The 22,960-nt window shown below is 47.1% G+C and overlaps 1 protein-coding gene across 5 annotated transcripts in view; it reads right to left on the reverse strand.

Moving 5' to 3' along the window:
- Positions 1-22,960, reverse strand: part of NEPRO (nucleolus and neural progenitor protein) — a 280,012-nt gene that overhangs the window by 185,441 nt on the left and 71,611 nt on the right. For 4 of the 5 annotated variants that reach the window (XM_033949208.1, XM_033949210.1, XM_033949211.1 and 1 more), the window contains exons 5-6: positions 20,238-20,315; positions 9,880-10,232 (exon numbers count right to left, since the gene is read on the reverse strand). In XM_033949208.1, the coding sequence (XP_033805099.1) occupies positions 9,880-10,232; positions 20,238-20,315 (431 nt within the window). The remainder of the gene's footprint in view (positions 1-9,879; positions 10,233-20,237; positions 20,316-22,960) is intronic. The other variant, XM_033949209.1, reaches the window with a different exon arrangement.

Consider the following 22,960-nt stretch of genomic DNA (forward strand, 5'->3'; position numbering starts at 1 on the left):
CTGTCCCCCGGACTCCGAACCCCAAGAGGCACGCTCCCGTGACCTCGAGGGAGTCGGGGACACCGTCCGGCGAAGAGACCCCCGTGGGGAACCCCCCGGGGTACGGGGTATGGAGGCCCGTCCCTTCCGCCTCGGTGAGGAGGCACGGGAACTCTCCCCGATCGGGGACCGTAAAAGATCTGGGTTGTCGAGGCGGAGTTCCTCGACACGCAAGGCTCCGGTCTCGGGCGGGGTCGAACGACGACTCCTCAGAGGCGAGGCTCGAGACCGCTTAGCCTTTTTAAGGCGGTGCTTCGACCGAGGCTTACTCGAGGGCGAGGAGCCCCGTGACGACCTCGGGGACGAGGAGGAGGAGATCCGGCGTACCCGGCGCTGCTTGTCTCGGGATCGCACACTGACCTCGGGCTGTCTCACCGGGGTCGGATCCGAGGGAAGCGTCGAGGTCGAGGCCGAGGGAGCTTCGGCCGCTGAGAGGCCGGTGCCCGAGGCCGAGGTCACCAACTGCGGGGCCCCCGAGACCGAAGGCGAGGCCGAAGCCTGCTGCAAGGTCTCAATGGTCCCGGAAAGCTCCGAGGAGATTAAAGCGCGAAGCAACTCCTGGAACGCCGGGATAGTGAGACCCGGAGGCAGCACCTGGGGGCGCTCCGCAGAGGGCGACCTCGGTTTCGAGTATTCCCTCGGGGCTAACCCCTTCGACACCTTGGGCTGGGTCGAGGTCGACGGTCCTGCCGACGACGAGCCCGAGGATGGCTTCCTGTTAGATGAAACTGAGGAAGGAAGTGGAGACTTACCCGGGGCTTGCTTCTGCGAGGCAACCGACTTCGCGGGAGCCGAGGGGTCCGATGTCGAGGCCGAAGCCGAGGCCGAGCTCGAGGCCTTCCCCGTCGGGGTATCGACGGCAAAGAGATCAGCCATGCGGGCCTTGCGACGAGTAAGGGCCCGTTTCTGGAAGGTGGCACACTTAGGGCACGATGCTGTCGGGTGATGGGGCCCCAAACACCGAATACAGCACCTGTGAGGGTCAGTGATGGACAAAAGTCTATCACACTTACCACACTTCTTAAAACCCGTTACGGGCCGGGACATGGGCCCAAAACAAGGCCGGGAACAAACGAGGTTCCTCGGCCACGGCTACCGGGAGCCCCCGGAGCGCAGAGAAAAATGAATTTTTTTTTTTTTTTTTTTGAGAATTAAAGAAAACAAAGAAAGAAAATAAACGTAGCGCAGCGACCGCGTCGAAAATCCGAACACAGCCGCGGCGACAGAAGGCAATAGTAGCACAATTTTATCCACAGGGCTTCTGGCTCCGCGGATGAAAATGAACTGAGGACCACGAGGTGGGGATGCGCCCTCTAGGGGCGAGAAGGCTAGCACATGCGTGGTGCAGTGTGCAAACTTGAAACTTCTAGCAAGTTTGCTGAAAAAGCTGTCCGCGCTGGGGCTCCGTAGATGACGTCACCCATGTGTGAGAATATCATGCCTGCTTGTCCTGGGATAAGGAAACACACTTGACAGGCAGAAACTAAAGATGAACCGCCAAAAAATGGCTTCAACAAACTAGAAAGAACTACAGTAAGGTCCCAAATGACATGAAGGGACTAGAGAGGTGGTTTCACAGGGGAAAAAAACCCTACCATAAGCCTGGAAACCAAGTGATAGGGACAAAAATAGGGTCCAAACGACAGGAGAAAACATGGTGTGGTTAGACATTAAAAAACCTCATCATGAATCTAGAAACCAGAGGATAAGAAGTAAGAAGTTGACCCTCGACTGACAAAGGGGAAAAATGCAATAGCACTTGAAAGAAGTCCAAGCAATACAGACTCGAAACTAAAAGCAAACAAAAGAAGAAAATAATCCATGAGCAATTCCACTATGTAGGAATGAAAAACATGAAGAGAACAAAAAGACACCAAGAAGAAAAAACCAAGACCACTTTTAATGGAAACATTGTTAAGTGGCTAGTTTCCTGGAGACATCCAGCCGATAACAAAAAGGCTGAGAAGGACGTAGCCTGAGAAAAATCAACTGACAACGGAAATCAGTGGAGATTAGAATGAATCCAGAGACCTCTGAGTCAGATTGAACCGAGTATGGAATATCAGAAGAGGTACGGGTTCCCTGAAGCTGAGTTGAAAGAGAAGGGAGAACCCTTATAGCCTGGGCCACCATGGAGAAAAGAGATGTATAGTGACTACTCTTCTCTGGAGCTTGAATAAAATGCTCAACAGGAGAAGTGGAGGGCACGCAAACAGAAAAACATGCCCTTCCAATCCAGGAGAAAAAAGTTGCTACCAGTTGGAGAAGGAATGAAAGTCTAGAGCGAAACCGGGACAACTGGTGATTGCAAAAAAGCGCAAACAAGTCCACTTGTAGACCAATGGATGAACTGGAGAGCTGTAGATTTGAGAGTCCAGTCGTTTAAGAATTCTGTTGAGGTTGTCTGCTATGGAATTTTGCTACCCATGAATACAAACATCCAGCAAGAGCAGATTGCAAGCTGTCGCCCAAGTCCATATGTGTTGGGCCTCCTGACACAACAGGAGAGAGCCCGAGCCTCCTTGCTGGTTTATGTAGTATATAACTACTGGACTGATTGTGCAAAGGAGGAGGACTTGAGGGCAGAGTAGGTGATGAAAAAACCATGAGGGCCTAAAACATCACTCTAGGAAATTGATGTGAAATTTCCGTTCCTTGGCGGTCGAAAGACCCTGAGGCTGCAGATCGTCCATATGAACCCCCCGTGCAGAAAAAGATGCATCATTCATATGACCATGCAAGGAGGAGACAAATAAAAAAGGGAGACCTCCGGATAGACTAGAGGAGATCAGACATAATTGAAGCAACTACAGATGAGATGATGTAAGAGATATACATGCTTTGAGAGACGATCCATCGCCAGAGATCACTAGAAAACAAAAGTCCACTGAAGTGTACAAAAATGTAGTCCTACCCGTGGCCTAACAGGAACAGGAAAAACTCTGTTGCTCAGAAGAACCATCACATGTCTGGCAGGAAAAGGAAACAACTGTGGACACAGACGGATGAGAGTCTGAAAGTGATCTGGAAGAAGAAACGCTCTCATGAGAGTGGTATCTAGGAGTATGCGAATGAAAAATAGACATGAATACGGGGAATTTAAATTCAAAGCCTAGAACCAGAAGAAAGGAGATGGTCTGAGATGTTGGTTGAACCACTTCCTAAGAAGAAACAGCCTGGAAAAAACCAGATGTTTAGAAAAAGAAAAGACCTGAAGGCCGTATGATCGAATAGAAATGGCCATCACAGACATTTCATGAAGATTCTGGGAGAAAAAGCCAAACCGAAAGGAAGGACCTATACTGGTAATGGCAACGGCCGAGTTGAACTGAAAAATATATACTGGAAGCCGTATGAATTGGAATATGTGGAGGCTTCCTTGAAATCCAGGAAGCAGAGCCATGAGGACTGAATGAGGAGAAACTAGTCCTGAAGTACCTCTCGGCCAGAAAAAAGATAAAAGCTATGAAACCTAGAAAAAATAGCAGTCCTCCGGTGTACTTGAGAATCAAATAGAAAAGGGATAGAATCCCTAACTCCACTATCAAAGAGAACCCTCGAGGGCAAGCAGCAGAAAAAAACAAGGAAGGACTGTGCAAGATCCAAAATAGACTCTCTTGGAAAAAAAGGGCTGAGTAGACATTGAGTATAGAAAACCTGCCCCATGAAGAAAAGTCAGAGAGCTAAGGCTCTTAGTGATGCATGAGGAACTGAAACAGTCTCCAAAGGAGTAAGACAAGAAAAAATTTTATCGCAAATCTCCATTGGGAAGAAGATGGAGATGAAAGTGAAGACTGCTACTTGGAAGTGACCAGAAAGTCTCATCTGGTCCATTGAACAAACAACTGCTGAGGAAGCATGTCCCAGCATGGCCCTGGAAGCACCAAAAAAAATCATCCCCCAAACAAGGCGTATTGGCTAGCCTGTCCTGGTAGGAGATGGTAAAAATAGACACTCAAATTCAGACCAGATCTGTAAGAACAGAAAAAAGGTGCTGAACAACATAGACACTGAAAATGAAATGTGGTAACGTGGAACGTGTGCACAAATGTATGCCAAATAAAATAGGCAAAGGACCATTTAGGCAACATTACATTAGGGATTTCTATTCCGCCATTACCTTGCGGTTCAAGGCAGATTACAAATGGAATGTCAGGACATTAGAAGTATTTAGGGAGTAGTTTGTACATTTCTTTGAGTTGCTAAGGATTACATCTGAATTGTCATGATATTAGAAGTACATATGTAGTAGCTGCAGGTGATGCTTGGGACATTTCTGCTTGTGTTAGTTCAGTTTTATGTGTTTTTTGAATAGAAGGGTTTTTATTTCTTTTTTGAAGGTTTTGTAGTCTGTGGTCGAGGTCAATAGGTTGTAGAGTTGGAGGTTGAGTGGCTAGGAGGTTGTCGTACAGTTTTTTTTCTTTTTGACATTTTTGGTTGGAGGGTGCATGAATGGTGCATGGGTTCTCCTATGTCTGGTTGAGGTGGATTGAATTAGTCGATTGTTCCAATAGGCTGGGTTGTCTCTGTTTATTGCTTTGAATAGTAGGCAGTACAATTTGAAGTGTATTCTCGCTTGTATTGGGAGCCAATGTGAGTCGTGGTATGCCTCTGTGATGTGGTCGAATTTCTTCAGTGAGTAGACCAGTCTTAGGGCTGTGTTTTGTATTGTTTGTAGTTGTTTAATCATGGTTGCTGTGCAGAGGAGATATAGTATGTTGCAGTAGTCTATTAGACCTAGGATTAGGGATTGTACCAAGAGTTGGAATTGTTTTCTGTCGAAGAATTTTCTGACTTGCCTCAGGTTTCTCATGACTGCGAATGATTTTTTTTATTGTTTTGTTGATTTGCTGCATTGTACAGCCTCTGTCTATTAGCACTCCAAGGAGTTTTAAAGTGGGTTGGATGTGGTATGTTGTAGAGTTTATGACAAGGTTTGTTACGGTTGGGGTTATTTTAGAGTAGGATGAAGTTTGTTTTGTCTGGATTTAGTTTTAGTTTGTGGTCTTTCATCCAAGTTGCTATTGTTTCAAGTGTTCTGTGTATTGTGTCTGCCATGGATGGTGCTGGTTGATCGGAAGGCAGGAGAATGGTGATGTCATCTGCATAGCTGTAGGAGGTTAGACCTTGTTTGTCGAGGTAGGAGCCGAGGGAGGTTTAAGAGTGTGGAAGAAAGGTGATCCTTGGGTTACTCCGCAGGGGTTAGACCATGGCTCGGATTTTTCTTTGTTTGTTTTAACTCTGTATGTTCTGAATTGTAGGAATTCTTTAAACCATGTTAGTATCTTACCACTGATTCCTATTGAGTCCAGTATCTGTAGAAGGATGTTATGGTCTACCAGGTCAAAGGCTGCAGAGAACTAGTTGGATAATTAGCATTTTTTTGCCAGTGCTGAGGTGTTGCCTGGCAATGTCCATGAGTGAGCCTAGTAGGGTCTCAGTGCTGTGGTTGGTTCTGAAGCCTGATTGTGTTGGGTGGAGTAGGTTGTGGTTTTCTAGGTATGAGTTTAGGACTTTGGCTACAAAGCCTTCCATTTACTTGACATAAAGTGGTATTGAAGCTATGGGTCTGTAGTTGGATGGTTGGTCTATTTTTCCTTTGGGGTCTTTCAGGATTGGAGTGATGATTTCACTGAGGTCTTGTGGGAAAAGGCCGTCAGTGAGTAGGGTTTGTAACCATTGTAAGAGTAGGGTGTGAAATAGTGTACTGGAGGCTTTCAATAGGTATGGGGGGCAGTGGTTGAGGTTGCAAGTTGCGTGGCTATATTTGTTGTAGAGTTTGTTGAAGTCTGACCATAGTATTGGTGAGAAGTGGGACCATGTTCTGTCTGCTGCAACTGCTTCTACATAGGAATCTAGTAAGCCTATTTGGCTAACCAATCCCTAGCCTTGTCCACTCTGCCCAGAAAGACAGATGTCTACACACTAGCCTTTAGAATGGACTCCACCAGTAGGGATTCCGTGAAACAAGCTTGACCTGAAGCCCAAAGGAGAAAGTTGAGAGCCAACTTACTTAGAGAGGATCGGGCCTGTTAATGTCGGTATGGGCTGGAAAAAACGGTGCCGGAAGTACGCTGGGCACTGGATTACTGATGTTGGTGGATTCCGGATTCCTGACAGCGCTGACAGAAAACTGCTTCTGAAGAACCCGCATGAAAATGCGCTGAAGAGAAGAGCAGGGGAAGAAGAAAATAGCAAGGCTGAGGTCCCAACATTGCTAGAACCACAGAAGGATGTCGGTGAAGACAACTTCCCTAGCAAATCAACCGCGATGATGGAAATTGAGCAGGAAAACCCTGCATGGAAAAACAGCCATAAGGTGGGGAGAAAACAGTATGGCGACCCATAAGGCCCCACCAATCCCAACTGACGGTAAAATAAAAAAATTAAAAACTATAAATGTTTAGTTTTTTGTTGTTTAATTAAAAATGAAAGAAAAGAAAAAACTGACTAAAAAGTCAGAAAACAGCCGTTGAAACACGATTTCTTAGCTTCGTGGAAACTAAGAAACTGAAGAACTGCGCACCCTCATTGGGCGGGAAGGCACTCGTGCATGCGCAGTTCAGGCTATCGCAAACTTTTTTAATTCTTGAAGTGGCGATGCACTTTTTAAAGTGGTCCGTACCTGGGCTCTGTTGGTGACGTCACCTATCAGTGAGAATATGCTGCCTGCTTGACTCTTGAAGTAAAAGGGTAACATGGTCATATTTTTTGGCTTTATAGATGTTTGATCACGGTATTTTGTATTAATTGCAGTCGACGGGTTTCCTTTTGAATTATTCCATGGTAGAGTGATGCATTCATTTGGTGGAATTTCAAAGTCAATGAATTCAGAACGAGGTTTTTCTTGTCTTCATTTTAACAGTCACTGTCTTCTCCATTTGCCAGTGGAAGCCAGTAAAAGATAGGTTTTCAGATGTGGATATTCAACGTGGGGAAGGATCAGAAGGTATACTGTAGGATTCAACTGCAGAGAAATCTGGTAGGTCCTCACTGGAGTGGAGAGATATATTAAAGTCAGATTCCTCAAAGTAATACCCTTCTTTGTGTATCTGGGAGTGTGCATAGAGGACAGTGTCAATTCTGTGTCAAGGTGAAACACCCTCCAAGAACAATGCATGCTTCAATTGGGTTCTTGTCAATGCCAATGCTCAGTGTTCAGCTGGTATCTATGAATGTGTCCTGGATTGACATTTTGATGCATCATTGAGCTGGGCTGAGGCTGGCATGGGAGCCGCTGATGCCTAAATAAAAAAATACTTTAACGACACTTCCTTCCGCCTCTTAGTACAATCCTCCATCCTCAGCATATTGGACTATTGCAACATAATTTACATGTGCACCACAAAGAAAACCATCAGGAGACTTAGGATGATCCAGAACACTGCTGTCCGCCTCATATTCGACCTGAAAAAATGGGACCACATCACCCCCTTCTACCACAAACTCCACTGGCTCCCACTAGAATCCAGAATCATATTCAAATTCGCCTGTTTTTGCTACAAAACAATATTTGGTCTATCCTCAAGCTACATCACCCCTCACTTTACCCTAAACCACAACTATAAGACCTCCCGCAAAATCCAACTCTTCGCCTATCCCTCCCTAAAACTATGCCACTCAAAAAAATTCCTTGACAAAACCTATGCCTTCCAAGCCGCCAAACTAAACCCTTGGCTGGCCCAAATGGTCCTCAAAGCCCACAACTACCTCGACTTCAGAAAAACACTTAAAACCCACCTATTCCGAGAGCAAGACCCTTAAAGCCCCTAATGCCCCTTCCTTCAATCCTCCTCCTCCCTCCTACCGAAACTTCTCCCCCCCCGTCTCCCTCCTCTCCCCCCTTCTTCCTCCTTGTAGTTCGTAATTCTATGATCAATTTGGAATGTAATCACTTGTAACTACTTTCTCCTTGCTATTCGCAACTCTATGATCAATTTGGTATTTACCCTTTTGTAACTTCTTTCTCCTTACTGTTCGCAACTCTAAGATCAATTTGGCATGTAACCTCTTGTAATTTGTTCTAACCAATGTGAACCGCCTAGAATTCTTCTGGGTATGGCGGTATACAAAAATAAAGTTATTATTATTATTATTATTAACAGATTGTGTTTCCAGTAGCCCCAAAAGCACTTGTCTGAGAATAGCCTGGATCTCTTCCAGGAGAGCCAGTACTGAGAGAGACAATGGCATAGAAGCAGTTTGCTGTACAGGTTGGTGAGGTGTGGGAGATCTTGACGTCGATGCTGAGGTACATGTGTGCAGAGACACCAGCTGAATGGATGAAGATCAGTCATCTGCACATCAGTGCTTAGCATGTGTTAATGAAGTCAATGTCTAGAAGGATGCAGCAGTATGCCTAGAAAAGTGCTTATGCTTCTTAGCTTTCTTACATGCGAGGTTCCCCGACGTTCGAGGTATCAATGATGATGAAGTAGAGTCCCAGCACTGCATTGATCCCAATGCATGGCACTCTTGATGTGGCATCGATACAGACGGTACAGAAGTTGATATTGGTTGCAGAAAGTTGAGCATCGGGTTCCAAATTCCCCGCCATGTTTGATGTTGATGCGATGCCAAAAAATTTCTCAAATTTGAAGATTGCGGGCTTTTAGTTACCTGCTTTTCATATGGGAACAAAGGACACAATCAATGTCTTAATGTTCGTGACCTAGGCAATTGAGATACCAGTTAGGCAGAGCAGAGCTTGAGATAGTCCTATTGCATTGAAAGCATTTCTTAAAGCCACTTGGTACCAATTTTGACATGGAAAGGAAAACAGCCAACATGAAGTCAAAGGGATCAATAGCTCGGGGAACATGAGTAGAAAACAACCTGAAAATATCGATGCTCTAGGGAAGGAAAAAGAGCTTGAAGTGGCCGAACTGAAAAAGTGAAAAGTTGTAAAAAGTAAATTAAATTGGGAAGGAATGAAGGAACTTGAGTAAAATAAATAATGACAAAAACGAAGGGAAAAAATGACAGGAAGGCACCAAAAATAGAAAAGGTTTGATGCACGCAGAACACTGAAGACACAGCTTCTTAGGTAACTGTAGAAAACAAAGAACTACAGGTCCCACGAGCCGACATCGTGGGTGGGAAGGCACTGGTACACATGCGTATGAGAATATATGCCAACTTGTCCTCAGAGAATACGTTTTGCACAGAAAGGGTGGTAGAGCCTGGAATGCCCTCCCATGGGAGGTTGTGAAGATAAAAATGTTGATGGATTTCAAAAATGCATGGAATAAACATATAGAAAAAAGATGGAATCCAATTAATGCAAAAATTAAACGACCTCATAACTGGAATGAGCTTTGACGGCAGCTTCAGAAGTTGGAAAGAATGATCAATGCTGGGTCTTATAGATGGCAAAAACAGGTCAGGATCAAGGCTTGAGTGGACTTTGGAAGGAACTCCAGTGGTTGGGAATTAGGGCCAGTATAAAAGGACACTCTGTGCCCCAAAATTAACAGGGAGAGACAGAGATTAAGTATACCTTTGTTAAATCAAGAAGTGGAACCTGTTAGGTTCAGAATGCTAGATTCAACTTTGATCACCTTGTTAGGAAGGCTGGATGGACCGTGCAGGTCTATATCTACTGACATTTATTGTTACTACATTACTGTCTGCAGGCTTCCCACACAAACAGCACAAAGTACACTAAAGATGATATGCTAATGATACAAGGAAGTTTACAGCTTTAAAAGTAGAGGAAGGAAGGTGTGGAGAAAGGTGACTGAATTTGGAAATATATTCCTGCTTTAGGTTAATATAATTAAATACATGCCAACCAAACAAGCAATGTACAGACTTTTAGTCTTTTTAAGGTAGCCTCACCTTTATCATCACTGTTCTGCTGCAAAGGCTGCCCAATATCAAGAGTCAGTGTTCTAGGTAGCCAAGTCCTCTTTCTAATGGGAGGTTGTATTTTTGTCATTTCTGGTAATGAGGAAAGTGCTTGCTCTGAAAATAGCTTACTTAATAACCAGGTTGCTCCTTTCTGGGAACAGAATGGGGACAGTTTCTTTTTCATCTCTGAAAATCCAGGTCCAAGAAATGTTGCAATTTGTGAAGGAAATATATATCCTTTAATGTAGGGCATTTGGTGGACTTGAGACACCTCCTGTAGCAAACCAAACAGCGGTCTATATAAAAACGCAAGCCTTTTCAAGATACGTTGATAAACAACCCTGAAGGAAAAACAGAAAATGTGTAAAAACAGATAACAGTTATAGTATAAACTTTTTGGCAAGCTGACAAAGCACAGTTACTTACCGTAACAGGTGTTATCCAGGGACAGCAGGCATATATTCTCACACATGGGTGACGTCATCTACGGAGCCCCAGCGCGGACAGCTTTTTCAGCAAACTTGCTAGAAGTTTCAAGTTTGCACACTAAACCACGCATGTGCTAGCCTTCTCGCCCCTAGAGGGCGCATCCCCACCTCGTGGTCCTCAGTTCCATATCCAGCAAAGAAAAGCCATCCCCGGGGAGGCGGGCGGGTTGTGAGAATATATGCCTGCTGTCCCTGGATAACACCTGTTACGGTAAGTAACTGTGCTTTATCCCAGGACAAGCAGGCATGATATTCTCACACATGGGTGACCTCCAAGCCAACCAGAAAGAGGGCAGGTGGGAAGATGGCAATTTAGGAAAACAGGTTACGTAACACCGACTGGCCAAACCGGCCGTCACTCCTGGACAAGGAGTCCAAACAGTAGTGGGAGGTGAACGTATGAACCGAAGACCAGGTGGCAGCTTTACATATGTCCTCCATAGGAGTAGAACGGAGGAAAGCAACCGAAGCTGCCATCGCCCGGACCTTATGACCCGTGACTCGACCCGAGAGCGGGAGACCAGCCTGAGCGTAGCAAAAAGAGATACAAGCAGCTAACCAGTTGGACAAGGTACGCTTGGAAACCGGATGTCCTATCCGATTAGGATCAAAGGACAAAAATAATTGAGGAACCTTCCGATGAGACTTAGTACGTTGGAGATAAAAAGCCAACGCCCTCTTACAGTCAAGCGTGTGAAGCGCCGTTTCACCAGGATGAGAATGGGGCTTCGGAAAAAATACCGGAAGAACAATGGACTGATTGAGGTGGAAATCAGACACAACCTTAGGCAAAAATTTGGGATGGGTGCGAAGAACCACCTTGTCATGATGAAACACCGTGAAAGGAGGGTCCGCCACCAAAGCCTGTAGCTCGCTAATCCGACGAGCGGACGTGAGCGCAATCAAAAAGACTACTTTCCAAGTGAGAAATTTAAGAAGAGCTTTATCGATAGGCTCAAAAGGAGGTTTCATCAGGTGAGCCAAAACCACATTAAGATCCCATACCACAGGGGGAGGCTTGAGAGGAGGATGAACATTCACAAGACCCCTCATGAAACGAGAAACCAGAGGATGCAAAGAGAGGGAACGACCCTCGAGATGTTGATGAAATGCAGCAATTGCACTAAGATGCACTCGAATGGAAGTCGTCTTCAGACCAGAATTCGACAGATGCAACAGATATTCCAGGACCGAAGACACAGGAACTGAACCCGGGTCTAGGTGATTGGTGGAGCACCAAGAAGAAAATCTGGTCCACTTCTGGGAATAACAAAGCCTAGTCGAGACTTTGCGAGAGGCCTCTAGGATTTCCCGCACTGAGTGAGAAACCGGAATCGAAGTCAAGGGGAAAGGAACCAAGCGGTCAGATGCAACGACTGAAGATTGGGATGTAACAGCGAACCCCGACTCTGAGACAGCAGAGAGGGAAAGACAGGCAGAAGCAGAGGCTCCCTGACACTGAGTTGAAGAAGCCGAGAGAACCAGTGTTGTCTGGGCCAACGAGGCGCAATGAGAATCATAGTGGCTTTGGTCGATTTTAGATGAACCAGCGTTCTCAAAATCAGAGGAAAAGGAGGGAACGCATAAAGGAACCTCCCCTCCCAGTCGAGAAGAAAAGCATCGGCCTCGAGACGGTCCTGGGAGTACATCCGAGAACAGTAGAGGGGTAGTTTGCAAGTCTCGGGCGAAGCAAACAGATCCACCTGAGGAGTCCCCCATCGGTCGAAGACCTCGCGTAGAACTCGGGAGTTCAGCGACCACTCGTGCGGCTGGAGGAGACGACTGAGCTTGTCTGCCAGACAATTCAGCTCCCCCTGAATGTAAACCGCCCTCAAGAAAATGTTCTGAGAGACGGCCCATGTCCAAAGCCGCAGGGCTTCCTGGCACAGAGGCCAAGAGCCCGTCCCTCCTTGCTTGTTGACGTAATACATTGCCACCTGGTTGTCTGTCCGAACGAGAACTACTCGATCGTGCAGGAGGTGACCGAAGGCCCGAGCGGCCAGATAAATGGCACGAAGTTCCAACACGTTGATGTGACACCGACGGTCCGTGGCCGACCATAGGCCTTGCGTTCGTAGACCGTCCAGATGAGCCCCCCACGCATACTCCGAAGAGTCCGTGGTCAGGACCTTGCAATGCGGAGGGACGCGAAAGAGCAAACCCCCGGACAGATTGGTAGAGCTGGTCCACCAACGGAGCGAGCGTCTGAAAGACGGAGTCACAGTCAAACGTCGAGACAGTGGGTCGCGGTCCTGACGCCATTGCGAGGCCAAGGTCCACTGAGGAATCCTCAGGTGCAACCGAGCAAATGGGGTCACTTGGACCGTCGACGCCATGTGCCCCAAAAGCACCATCATGCGTTGAGCCGACACTACCTGCAGTTGCGAAACCCGCCGGCCCAGGCGAAGCAGGGCCTCCAGTCGAGGGGAAGGAAGGAAGGCACGGAGGAGAACCGTGTCCAGCACGGCCCCTATAAACTGGAGGGATTGAGTCGGCTCCAAGTGAGACTTGGGAAAGTTCACCTCGAACCCTAGACCCTGAAGAAGCGTGATAGTCTGTTGGGTCGCTGAAATAACACCCTCCCTTGTCGGGGCCTTGATCAGCCAATCGTCCAGATAGGGAAAGACCTGCAACCCCCGGGAACGCAGAGCAGCCGCGACCACCACCATGCATTTCGTGAATACCCGAGGGGACGAAGCCAGACCGAAGGGTAGTACACGGTATTGTAGGTGCAAATCCCCGACCTGAAATCTTAAAAACTTCCGAAAGTCGGGATGCACCGGAACATGGGTGTACGCTTCCTTCAAATCGAGGGAGCACATCCAGTCCCCCTCGTCCAACAGGGGATATAGAATCGGAAGCGATAACATACGGAACTTCTCCCGGACCAGGAACTTGTTGAGCTTCCGGAGGTCCAAAATGGGGCGCAAGTCCCCGGTCTTCTTCGGGACCAAAAAGTAACGGGAATAAAATCCCCGGCCTCGCTGATCGAGAGGCACCCTTTCGACCGCCCGAAGGCTCAACAAGGCCCCGGCTTCCTCTCGGAGAAGGGTCAACTGGCTTCGATTTGACGGGCACGCCCCGGGGGGCATGTCTGTAGGCTGTCTGGAGAAGTTTAACGAATAGCCCTCTGAGACGGTCCGGAGCACCCATGCGTCTGACGTAATCCCAGACCAAGCCCTGGCAAAAGCCGTGAGCCGACCCCCGATGGGGAGGGGGTTGAGCGACCTCGCGGCGGGGGCCAGCCCCCGGCCGCTCATCCCGTCAAAAAGACGGCGCCGGCTTGGACGCCCCCTGCGCAGCGGGTTTGGCGGGTCCCCCTCTACCCTGGTGGGTAGGGCGACGGGGTGGAGGCCTCGAAAAGGCCGGTGTGGATTTTTGAGGGTACCGCCTAGGCGGCTGTTTAAAAGGTCTCTGAGCCGGCGGCTTAGGCTTTGGACGAACCAGAGACGCCAGAGAGCGCTCTTGCTCAGAAAGCTTCTTGGTGGCCGCATCCAGGGAGTCGTCGAATAACTCCGACCCGACGCAGGGTAGATTGGCCAAGCGCTCCTGCAGGTTGGGGTCCATCTCGAGGGTCCGTAGCCACGCCAGCCGGCGCATGGCTACCGCACAAGCCGAGACCCTCGAGGCAAGCTCAAAGGCGTCATATACCGCATGAAACAGATAGAATCTGAGCTGGGACAGGTTCGACGCAAAGGTGGCAAATTTATCCCTGTGCGACTCCGGAATCACCCCCTGAAAATCCGGTAGATCCTTGACCATGGACCTGAGGTAGGAAGAGTAGGCGAAAGCATAGTTGAGGACCCTTGTGGCCATCTGGGAATTCGCGTACAGACGACGGCCGAATTTATCTAGGGTCCGACCCTCTCTCCCCGGGGGGACAGCAGCCGAGACTCTAGAAGGCTGCGTGCGCTTAAGAGCCGACTCCACCAAGAGCGACTGATGGGAGAGTTGCCCCTTGTCCAACCCCTTAGGGGGAAGGGTCCGGTATTTGGATTCCATCTTGGTGGGCACTACCGCCACTGTAAGAGGGGTCTCAAGGTTCCGCAGCAAGGTTTGAAGGAGGACCTTGTGAAGCGGGAGGCGGGGGGATTCCCGCTGAGGGGCAGGAGAATCCTGTTCCTCCAAAAACTCTGTGGTACAGACAGCCTCTGTGTGACCCTGCCGACAGGTCCACCCCCAAAGCCTTCGCCATGTCATGGACAAACTTTGAAAAAGAAGATGTCCGTGCAGGCGGGGAGGGTGACCGAGACTTCTCAACGGAGCCGAAAGGAGAGGCCTGGCGAGAATACCCGAACTGTCCCCCGGACTCCGAACCCCAAGAGGCACGCTCCCGTGACCTCGAGGGAGTCGGGGACACCGTCCGGCGAAGAGACCCCCGTGGGGAACCCCCCGGGGTACGGGGTATGGAGGCCCGTCCCTTCCGCCTCGGTGAGGAGGCACGGGAACTCTCCCCGATCGGGGACCGTAAAAGATCTGGGTTGTCGAGGCGGAGTTCCTCGACACGCAAGGCTCCGGTCTCGGGCGGGGTCGAACGACGACTCCTCAGAGGCGAGGCTCGAGACCGCTTAGCCTTTTTAAGGCGGTGCTTCGACCGAGGCTTACTCGAGGGCGAGGAGCCCCGTGACGACCTCGGGGACGAGGAGGAGGAGATCCGGCGTACCCGGCGCTGCTTGTCTCGGGATCGCACACTGACCTCGGGCTGTCTCACCGGGGTCGGATCCGAGGGAAGCGTCGAGGTCGAGGCCGAGGGAGCTTCGGCCGCTGAGAGGCTGGTGCCCGAGGCCGAGGTCACCAACTGCGGGGCCCCCGAGACCGAAGGCGAGGCCGAAGCCTGCTGCAAGGTCTCAATGGCCCCGGAAAGCTCCGAGGAGATTAAAGCGCGAAGCAACTCCTGGAACGCCGGGATAGTGAGACCCGGAGGCAGCACCTGGGGGCGCTCCGCAGAGGGCGACCTCGGTTTCGAGTATTCCCTCGGGGCTAACCCCTTCGACACCTTGGGCTGGGTCGAGGTCGACGGTCCTGCCGACGACGAGCCCGAGGATGGCTTCCTGTTAGATGAAACTGAGGAAGGAAGTGGAGACTTACCCGGGGCTTGCTTCTGCGAGGCAACCGACTTCGCGGGAGCCGAGGGGTCCGATGTCGAGGCCGAGGTCGAGGCCGGGGCCGAAGCCGAGGCCGAGCTCGAGGCCTTCCCCGTCGGGGTATCGACAGCAAAGAGATCAGCCATGCGGGCCTTGCGACGAGTAAGGGCCCGTTTCTGGAAGGTGGCACACTTAGGGCACGATGCTGTCGGGTGATGGGGCCCCAAACACCGAATACAGCACCTGTGAGGGTCAGTGATGGACAAAAGTCTATCACACTTACCACACTTCTTAAAACCCGTTACGGGCCGGGACATGGGCCCAAAACAAGGCCGGGAACAAACGAGGTTCCTCGGCCACGGCTACCGGGAGCCCCCGGAGCGAAGAGAAAAATGAATTTTTTTTTTTTTTTTTTTGAGAATTAAAGGAAACAAAGAAAGAAAATAAACGTAGCGCAGCGACCGCGTCGAAAATCCGAACACAGCCGCGGCGACAGAAGGCAATAGTAGCACAATTTTATCCACAGGGCTTCTGGCTCCGCGGATGAAAATGAACTGAGGACCACGAGGTGGGGATGCGCCCTCTAGGGGCGAGAAGGCTAGCACATGCGTGGTGCAGTGTGCAAACTTGAAACTTCTAGCAAGTTTGCTGAAAAAGCTGTCCGCGCTGGGGCTCCGTAGATGACGTCACTCATGTGTGAGAATATCATGCCTGCTTGTCCTGGGATAAAATCTGACTCACATTTAGAAGCCGATATTGAATGGAGTTAACCAGACCAACCTTGCAAATTTGAAATTCTCTCCCTCCTCTATGCAAAGTTTTTGTCTAGACTCTTTGTTAAAAAAAGGAGTGGTACTTGAGACACTCAAGGATACACTCTGGAACTTCTCTAATGCTGATACTCAGTGTTGTCCAGGTTAAGTCAAGCAACAAATTAGCACACACTAGACAACTTTGTCTAGTGCAACTTAGAGCTGACTAACCAGACATAGCCAGCTTAACATCGGCCTCTGATATTTTAGAATAGTTATTAGCTACGATTTTTATTTCATATCCATAATTCAAAATAGAAGCAAGAATTTAATAGCTATGATTTGTTCTCACAGTTTCAGAATAAACTACATCTATACCCTCTGTTCTTTGAATGGAAAGCATTGCAGGAAAGTACACCAAAAATAATGTACTATGGAATAGAGAATGACACGGGGACTGTTTCCCATGGCTAACCCACAGGAACAGGGGGACAAAAAATTGGCCCTTTGCCATGGGTATGGGAACAAGACTTTTCACTGTCCCATGAAGCAGTAAATGGCCTTGTTCTACAATGGATCTGCCGCAAGACGCTTCCCTTTCCACCCCTCCTTGCCAGCAGTTCCCCCCCTCGTGATTGCGAGTCCAACAGCCTCCATCCCTCGCTCCCGATCGTGGGTAAAAACCAGCAAAAAAAACCCCAAAAACCAACCCTGCGACTCCCCTGGGTCGGTCCCTTTGCACCTCCCAGGGCGGGCCTACCAGTCTCCTAGAAGCTTCATGGAAGAAGAGGCAACACTGTACACAGGGCTGCTTTGGGACCTTCTTCCAGCCGAGTCCCTTTTTCTGATGTAACTTCCAGTGAAACTGGAAAGAGTGACTCGACTGGAAGAAGGTCCCGGAGCAGCTCTGTGTGCAAACCCACCTATTCCGAGAGCAAGACCCTTAAAGTCCCTAATGCCCCTTCCTTCAATCCTCCTCCTCCCTCCTAACGAAACTTCTCCCCCCCCCGTCTCCCTCCTCGTAGTTCGTAATTCTATGATCAATTTGGAATGTAACCACTCGTAACTACTTTCTCCTTGCTATTCGCAACTCTGATCAATTTGGTATGTACCCATTTGTAACTTCTTTCTCCTTGCTGTTCGCAACTCTATGATCAATTTGGCATGTAACCTCTTGTAATTTGTTCTAACCAATGTGAACCGCCTAGAACTCTTCTGGGTATGGCGGTATACAAAAATAAAGTTATTATTATTATTATTCTTCCATGAAGCGTCTAAGATGCTGGTAGGCTTACCCTGGGAGGTGCAAAGGGGGCGAGAGGAGTAGCAGAATTTTTTTGCCAGTTTTAACCTGTGATTGGGAGCGAGGGAGGGGAGCTGTTGGACCCACAATAGGGAAGGAGGGGGGCTGCTGGACCCACGAGGGGGAGGGGCTACTGCTGCACTCACAAAAGTGGGAGGAGGGTTGCTTGGACTGCTGGACTGGCTGGAGCTAAAGGAAAGGGAGACAGTTGTTGGATCTGGTCTGGGGATTTGGGGGAAGGAAAAGATGTGCTGGGCCCACATGGTGGGAGGAGTTGGAGGGAAGAGAGAGCCCAGATTCACACCTGGGCACTAAAGGGAGGGGATAGAGATATTGGACCCATGAGAAGGGGGCTACAGGGAAGGGAAAGAGGTGCAGGACCTGCAGGGAGGAAGAGAGGGAAGGGAAAGGGAAAAGCTGAACCAAGGGGATGAAGGAAGAGTGAGTGAAATATTGAACATAGCGAAGGGAGGGAGGAAAGAGAGTGTGAGAGACACATTGGTGTTAAGGGAGTAAAACAAAGAAGCTGGACACAGGGAGATATACAAAAAAGAGGGGAGATGGTGGGCATGGATGGTAACATAGAAACAGGGACAAAAAGGGAAATTCTGCATGGGGGTAGTTTAACAACTGTGAATAGTTTAGTGTCATCTGCAAATTTAATCATCTCACTCATCATTCCAATTTCCAGATCATTTATAAATAACTTAAATAGCACTGGTCCCAGTACAGATCAATGCAGCATTCCACTGTTTACTCCCCTCCATTGAGATAAATGACCATTTAACCCTACCCTTTGTTTTCTATCCAATAATCAATTTTTAATCCACAATTGAACTTTGCAACCTATCCCATGACTCTTTAATTTTCTCAGGAGCCTCTCATAAGGAACTTTATCAAAAGCTCACTGAAAATCTAGATACACTACATCAACTGGCTCACCTTTATCCACATGTTTATTCACACCTTCACAAAAGTCAAGCAAATTGGTGAGGCAAGATCTCCCTCAGCTTAACCCATGCTGTCTCATTAAATCATGTTTGTCTATGTGTTTCACAATTTTATTTTTTATAATTGTTCCACCATTTTGCTCGGCACTGAAGTCAGGCTTAATGGTCTGTAATTTCCCAGATCTCCCCTGGAACCCTTTTTAAAAAAATCAACGTAACATTGGCTACCCTCCAATCTTCAGGTGCTACAGACGATTTTAGTGACAGGTTACAGATCACTAACAGCAGGTCAGCAATTTCATGTTTGAGTTCTTTCAGTACCCTGGGATGTATACCATCCGGTCCAAGTGATTTATCCGTTTTTAACTTGTCGATTTGGCTTAGTACATCTTCCAGATTCACCGATATTTCTTTCAGTTCCTCCGCATCATCACTCCTGAAAACCATTTCCGATTCAGGTAGATCTCTTACATTTTCTTCCGTAAAGACATAAGAAGATAAGAATTGCCACTGCTGGGTCAGACCAGTGGTCCATCATGCCCAGCAGTCCACTCATGAGACGGCCCTTAGGTCAAAGACCAGTGCCCTAACTGAGACTAGCCTTACTTGCGTACGTTCTGGTTCAGCAGGAACTTGCCTAACCTTGAATCCCTGGAGCGTGTTTTCCCCTATAACAGCCTCCAGAAAAGCGTTCCAGTTTTCTATCACTCTCTGGGTGAAGAAGAACTTCCTTACGAAGCAAAGAATTCATTCAGTCTTTCTGCTATGGCCTTATCCTCCCCTGAGCGCAAAGCCCAAGCTGTGCTTCTTTAGCTTCCAACTGGCTTAGGGTTCTCTCTGACCAGGAGGCAGTTGCCTAGTTGCACCCCCATAACACTATTTTTGTCATGTGCGACTATGGTATTCTGTTAGAATGATTTTTCTGTGTAGCATTCTGTAGTAATTTGGCTTACTCGGTTTTCTTGATAGTGGAGGGGATATTTGTGAAGGGAAGAGGCGACAAGGGTTTTGTTGTTCCTTGCTCTGTATTATTTGTGTTTATAAAATGACAATTGTACAGAATATTGTTTCTTTTTATACTTTAATAAAATAAGTTCAATATAAAATCATAACTATTTGAGGCTTGGGCAGATCAGACGATTTGCATGGACAGGGGTGGGTTTTGCATGGGTGGGGACTGAGCTCATGGGGATGGGGCAGAGACAGGGACAAATTTTTCCCCGTGTCATTCTCTACTATGGAACAGAATAGCAACTGCAAGAGGAACAGCTTGCCCTGTTCCAGAAAAGCATCAGCTCACTAATATAGAGACCAAAGAGGGATGCTTTCAAAGTGGCTACCCAGAGCCCTGAAAACAGCCCTGCAACTGAATTCCACATTTGTGCCTCTGTGTTCACGAATTTGCGAATTGGCACTTTAAAAAAAAATGCTTTTTTGCTTTTATTTTCACCTCATGGTCAGACTTTGCTTCCAGATATGGCCCCAAGTGTCTGGACAGTGACTAACAGGTACTTCTTGCAGGGATCTAACCCTATTTTCCCATCGGATCCACTGTTCACTTTCCACACTTTTGAGGTGCTGGAAGCTAAGCTCTATTTTTCCCATAGACTCCATGTTTCGTTATTTGCAATTTTGCAGTTCATGAACATTTTCATGAACCATACTACTGCAAATAACAAGCATGGACTGTACAAAGCAACAAACTAGCAGCCTGGAAAGTCTGATACTTAGAAACAAGGTGACAAACAATACAGGTATCATATACATACCATAAGCGACTGACCAATCCTGATACAACCAGATTCAGAACAATAAATTCTTCAAGATGCAGATGCTGAATGGACAAACTAGAAATTGTATTAATGTTGGAAAACAATGTAACTGATAACTTGTAAACCTATCTAAAAAGTTCCACAGTATTTGATTAAAAATAATTTCCAATCACATTTTGAAATACTGCCAGTATATATTATACTTTATGAAGGCTAAGAAGTGGCTCTCTTAACACAAAGCAAGTAATTAGCAGTAAATATGAGAGATTAAGATTATCTCCAACCAATTTCATTATAAAAGGTTTGAATTTATGTGAGAAGTTGAAAAGGTGCCTATTTTAAGCCTATTTTGTGAAAAGTAATATAAGTGCCCATATACCTTTATAAAATATACCCCAAGATCCAGCCTCAATAGCACACAAATGCCAACGGCACAAATTTACATTTGCTCCAAAAAAGGTATAAATGTGTTTGTACTGTTCAAGTTAATAAAATAGTTTACACTAGATGTTGGCTTAAACTATGAGGTTTTGAAAAAAAAAAAAAAAAAGTTTTAGAATTATTTGTTTATGTACGTTCGTAACATTTTGATTGTGTTGTTATGTAAACCACTTAGATCCAGGGTGGATAATGTTTTTAAAAAATTTTAAGAATCAGATTTTTAAAATTTAAATTGGATATATATATATCTAATATAATTTTTCTCAAAAAAGCATCTAAAAAGAGTTTTCTATTTAAAATACAGTATGGACTGATGCCTGACTTTCAAAGGCCATACTAATGCTCAGGTTAAAAAATGCTTTTGTACCCTCTGGAAACTTCACACCATCAAACACTACTTCGACTTCCTCTCCTTTCGACTGCTGGTCCAATCACTAATCTTAAGCATCTTAGATTACTTCAACATTATATACCTGGGATCTTTTAAGAAAACCATCAAACGTACAGAATGCTGCCGTTCGCCTCATCTACGGTCTCAAAAAATCGGATCATGTAAGCCCGCATTACAGAAAACTGCAATGGCTGCCGATGGAGGCAAGGATCATCTTCAAGTTTGCTTGCCTCTGCTTCAAAACTTTAACAGGCTCATCCCCAATCTACCTGTCGCACCATTTTGAATTTTCAGGCCTCACCCGCACACGTAATGCCTACCTGTTTGCCTTCCCTTCCTTAAAGGGCTGTATTTACAAGAGATTCCTTGATAGATCTCTGTCATTCCAAGCAGGCAAATGGAATAAATGTCTAACCACCCTCATTTCAAATGCACCCTCCTACCAAACCTTCAGGAAATCAATTAAAACCTTCAGGAAATCAATTAAAACTTATCTTTTTGATAAATTTCTCTGACTCCCCCCTGGCCTTGTATCTCTGATATGCCTCCGGATATTCCTGACTTTTCTCGACTTGCTAAGCTAATCTGAATGTTTTGTATGTAACATCGCGGTCTGTGTACAGTCTCTTCCTCTGTAAACCACTCTGAACTGTTGTGGTACTGCGGTATACAAAAAATAAAGTTATTATTATTATTATAGTCTAAAAGTTATTAATCATGAAATAAGGCTTAGTTATAAATAATGTAGCATAAGGCTGTATATTCATGCAATGTTTAGCCCCTTCCTTTACAAAGCTGCACTAGCGTTTTTAGCGCTGTCTGCCACTGTAACAGCTCAGACATTCACAAGGTATAAAAGTAGAAGGGATGCTGGGAAACAGTGATCACAACATGATCCACTTCAACCTAGACAGAGGAACACAAAAAACAAAAAAAAATCGATCCAGAATAGAGAGTTGCGTGGGTACAGAAATCCCACCCGTCCCCGCCAAAGTCCCACCCGTCCCCGTGAGGAATCCCACCCGTCCCCATGAGGAATCCCTCCGTCCCCTCCCGTCCCTATAAACTTCAGAAATAGTTATTTCATTTAATTATGCTACTGAATTAAAGGCTCTGGTAGAAACCCATTTATAAATAAGCAAAAAGACTTTATTAATTTGGAAATATTAATTGGGAAGAATACATACTTTGTAAATGGGTTTCTACCAGAGCCTCTAATGTTTATAAATTATTATCAACACAACTAATATACTACTTTATCCTGAAGCAAAAAAAAAAAAAAAAGAAATAGAATTATTTTCCTACCTTTGTTGCCTGGTTTCTGCTTTCCTCATGTTCTCATTCAATTCCTTCCATCCACTGTCTCTCTTCCTTCTGCATCTTCCATTTGCTCTGTTACTGTGCCTCTCCCTTTCTCCCCCCTTCCAAATTGGTCTGGCACCCATCTTCTTCCCTCCGCTCCCCCCATAGTCTGGCATCTGTCTTCTTCCCTGCCAGCGTCTCCTCCCCACTCTCTCTTCCCCATTTCCTTTCAGCGTCCTTCTCCCCCCCATCTTCCCCATGTCCTGTCAGCATCCTTCTCCCCCCTCTGTCTTCCACATGTGCTTTCAGTGTCCTTCTCCATCTCTGTCTTCCCCATGGCCTTTCAGCGTCCTTCTCCAACACCCCCCCATCTTCCCCATGGCTTTTCAGCGTCTTTCTCCACCCCTTTGTCTTCCCCAGTGCTTTCAGCGTCCTTCTCCCCCCTCCTTCTCTCCCGCCCCAGTGCAGCACAGCCGGCCAGGTCCCCTTACTTTTGTGGCGCTTCCCCGACCGACCGACAACAGCCCCGGTCCGACAAACCTCCCTGCCCTTAACCGCAAATCTAAATTACCTTCTTACAGCTGCT

Source organism: Geotrypetes seraphini, chromosome 6, assembly GCF_902459505.1.
Source record: "Geotrypetes seraphini chromosome 6, aGeoSer1.1, whole genome shotgun sequence".
In the NCBI taxonomy this organism is placed as follows: Eukaryota; Metazoa; Chordata; class Amphibia; order Gymnophiona; family Dermophiidae; genus Geotrypetes; species Geotrypetes seraphini.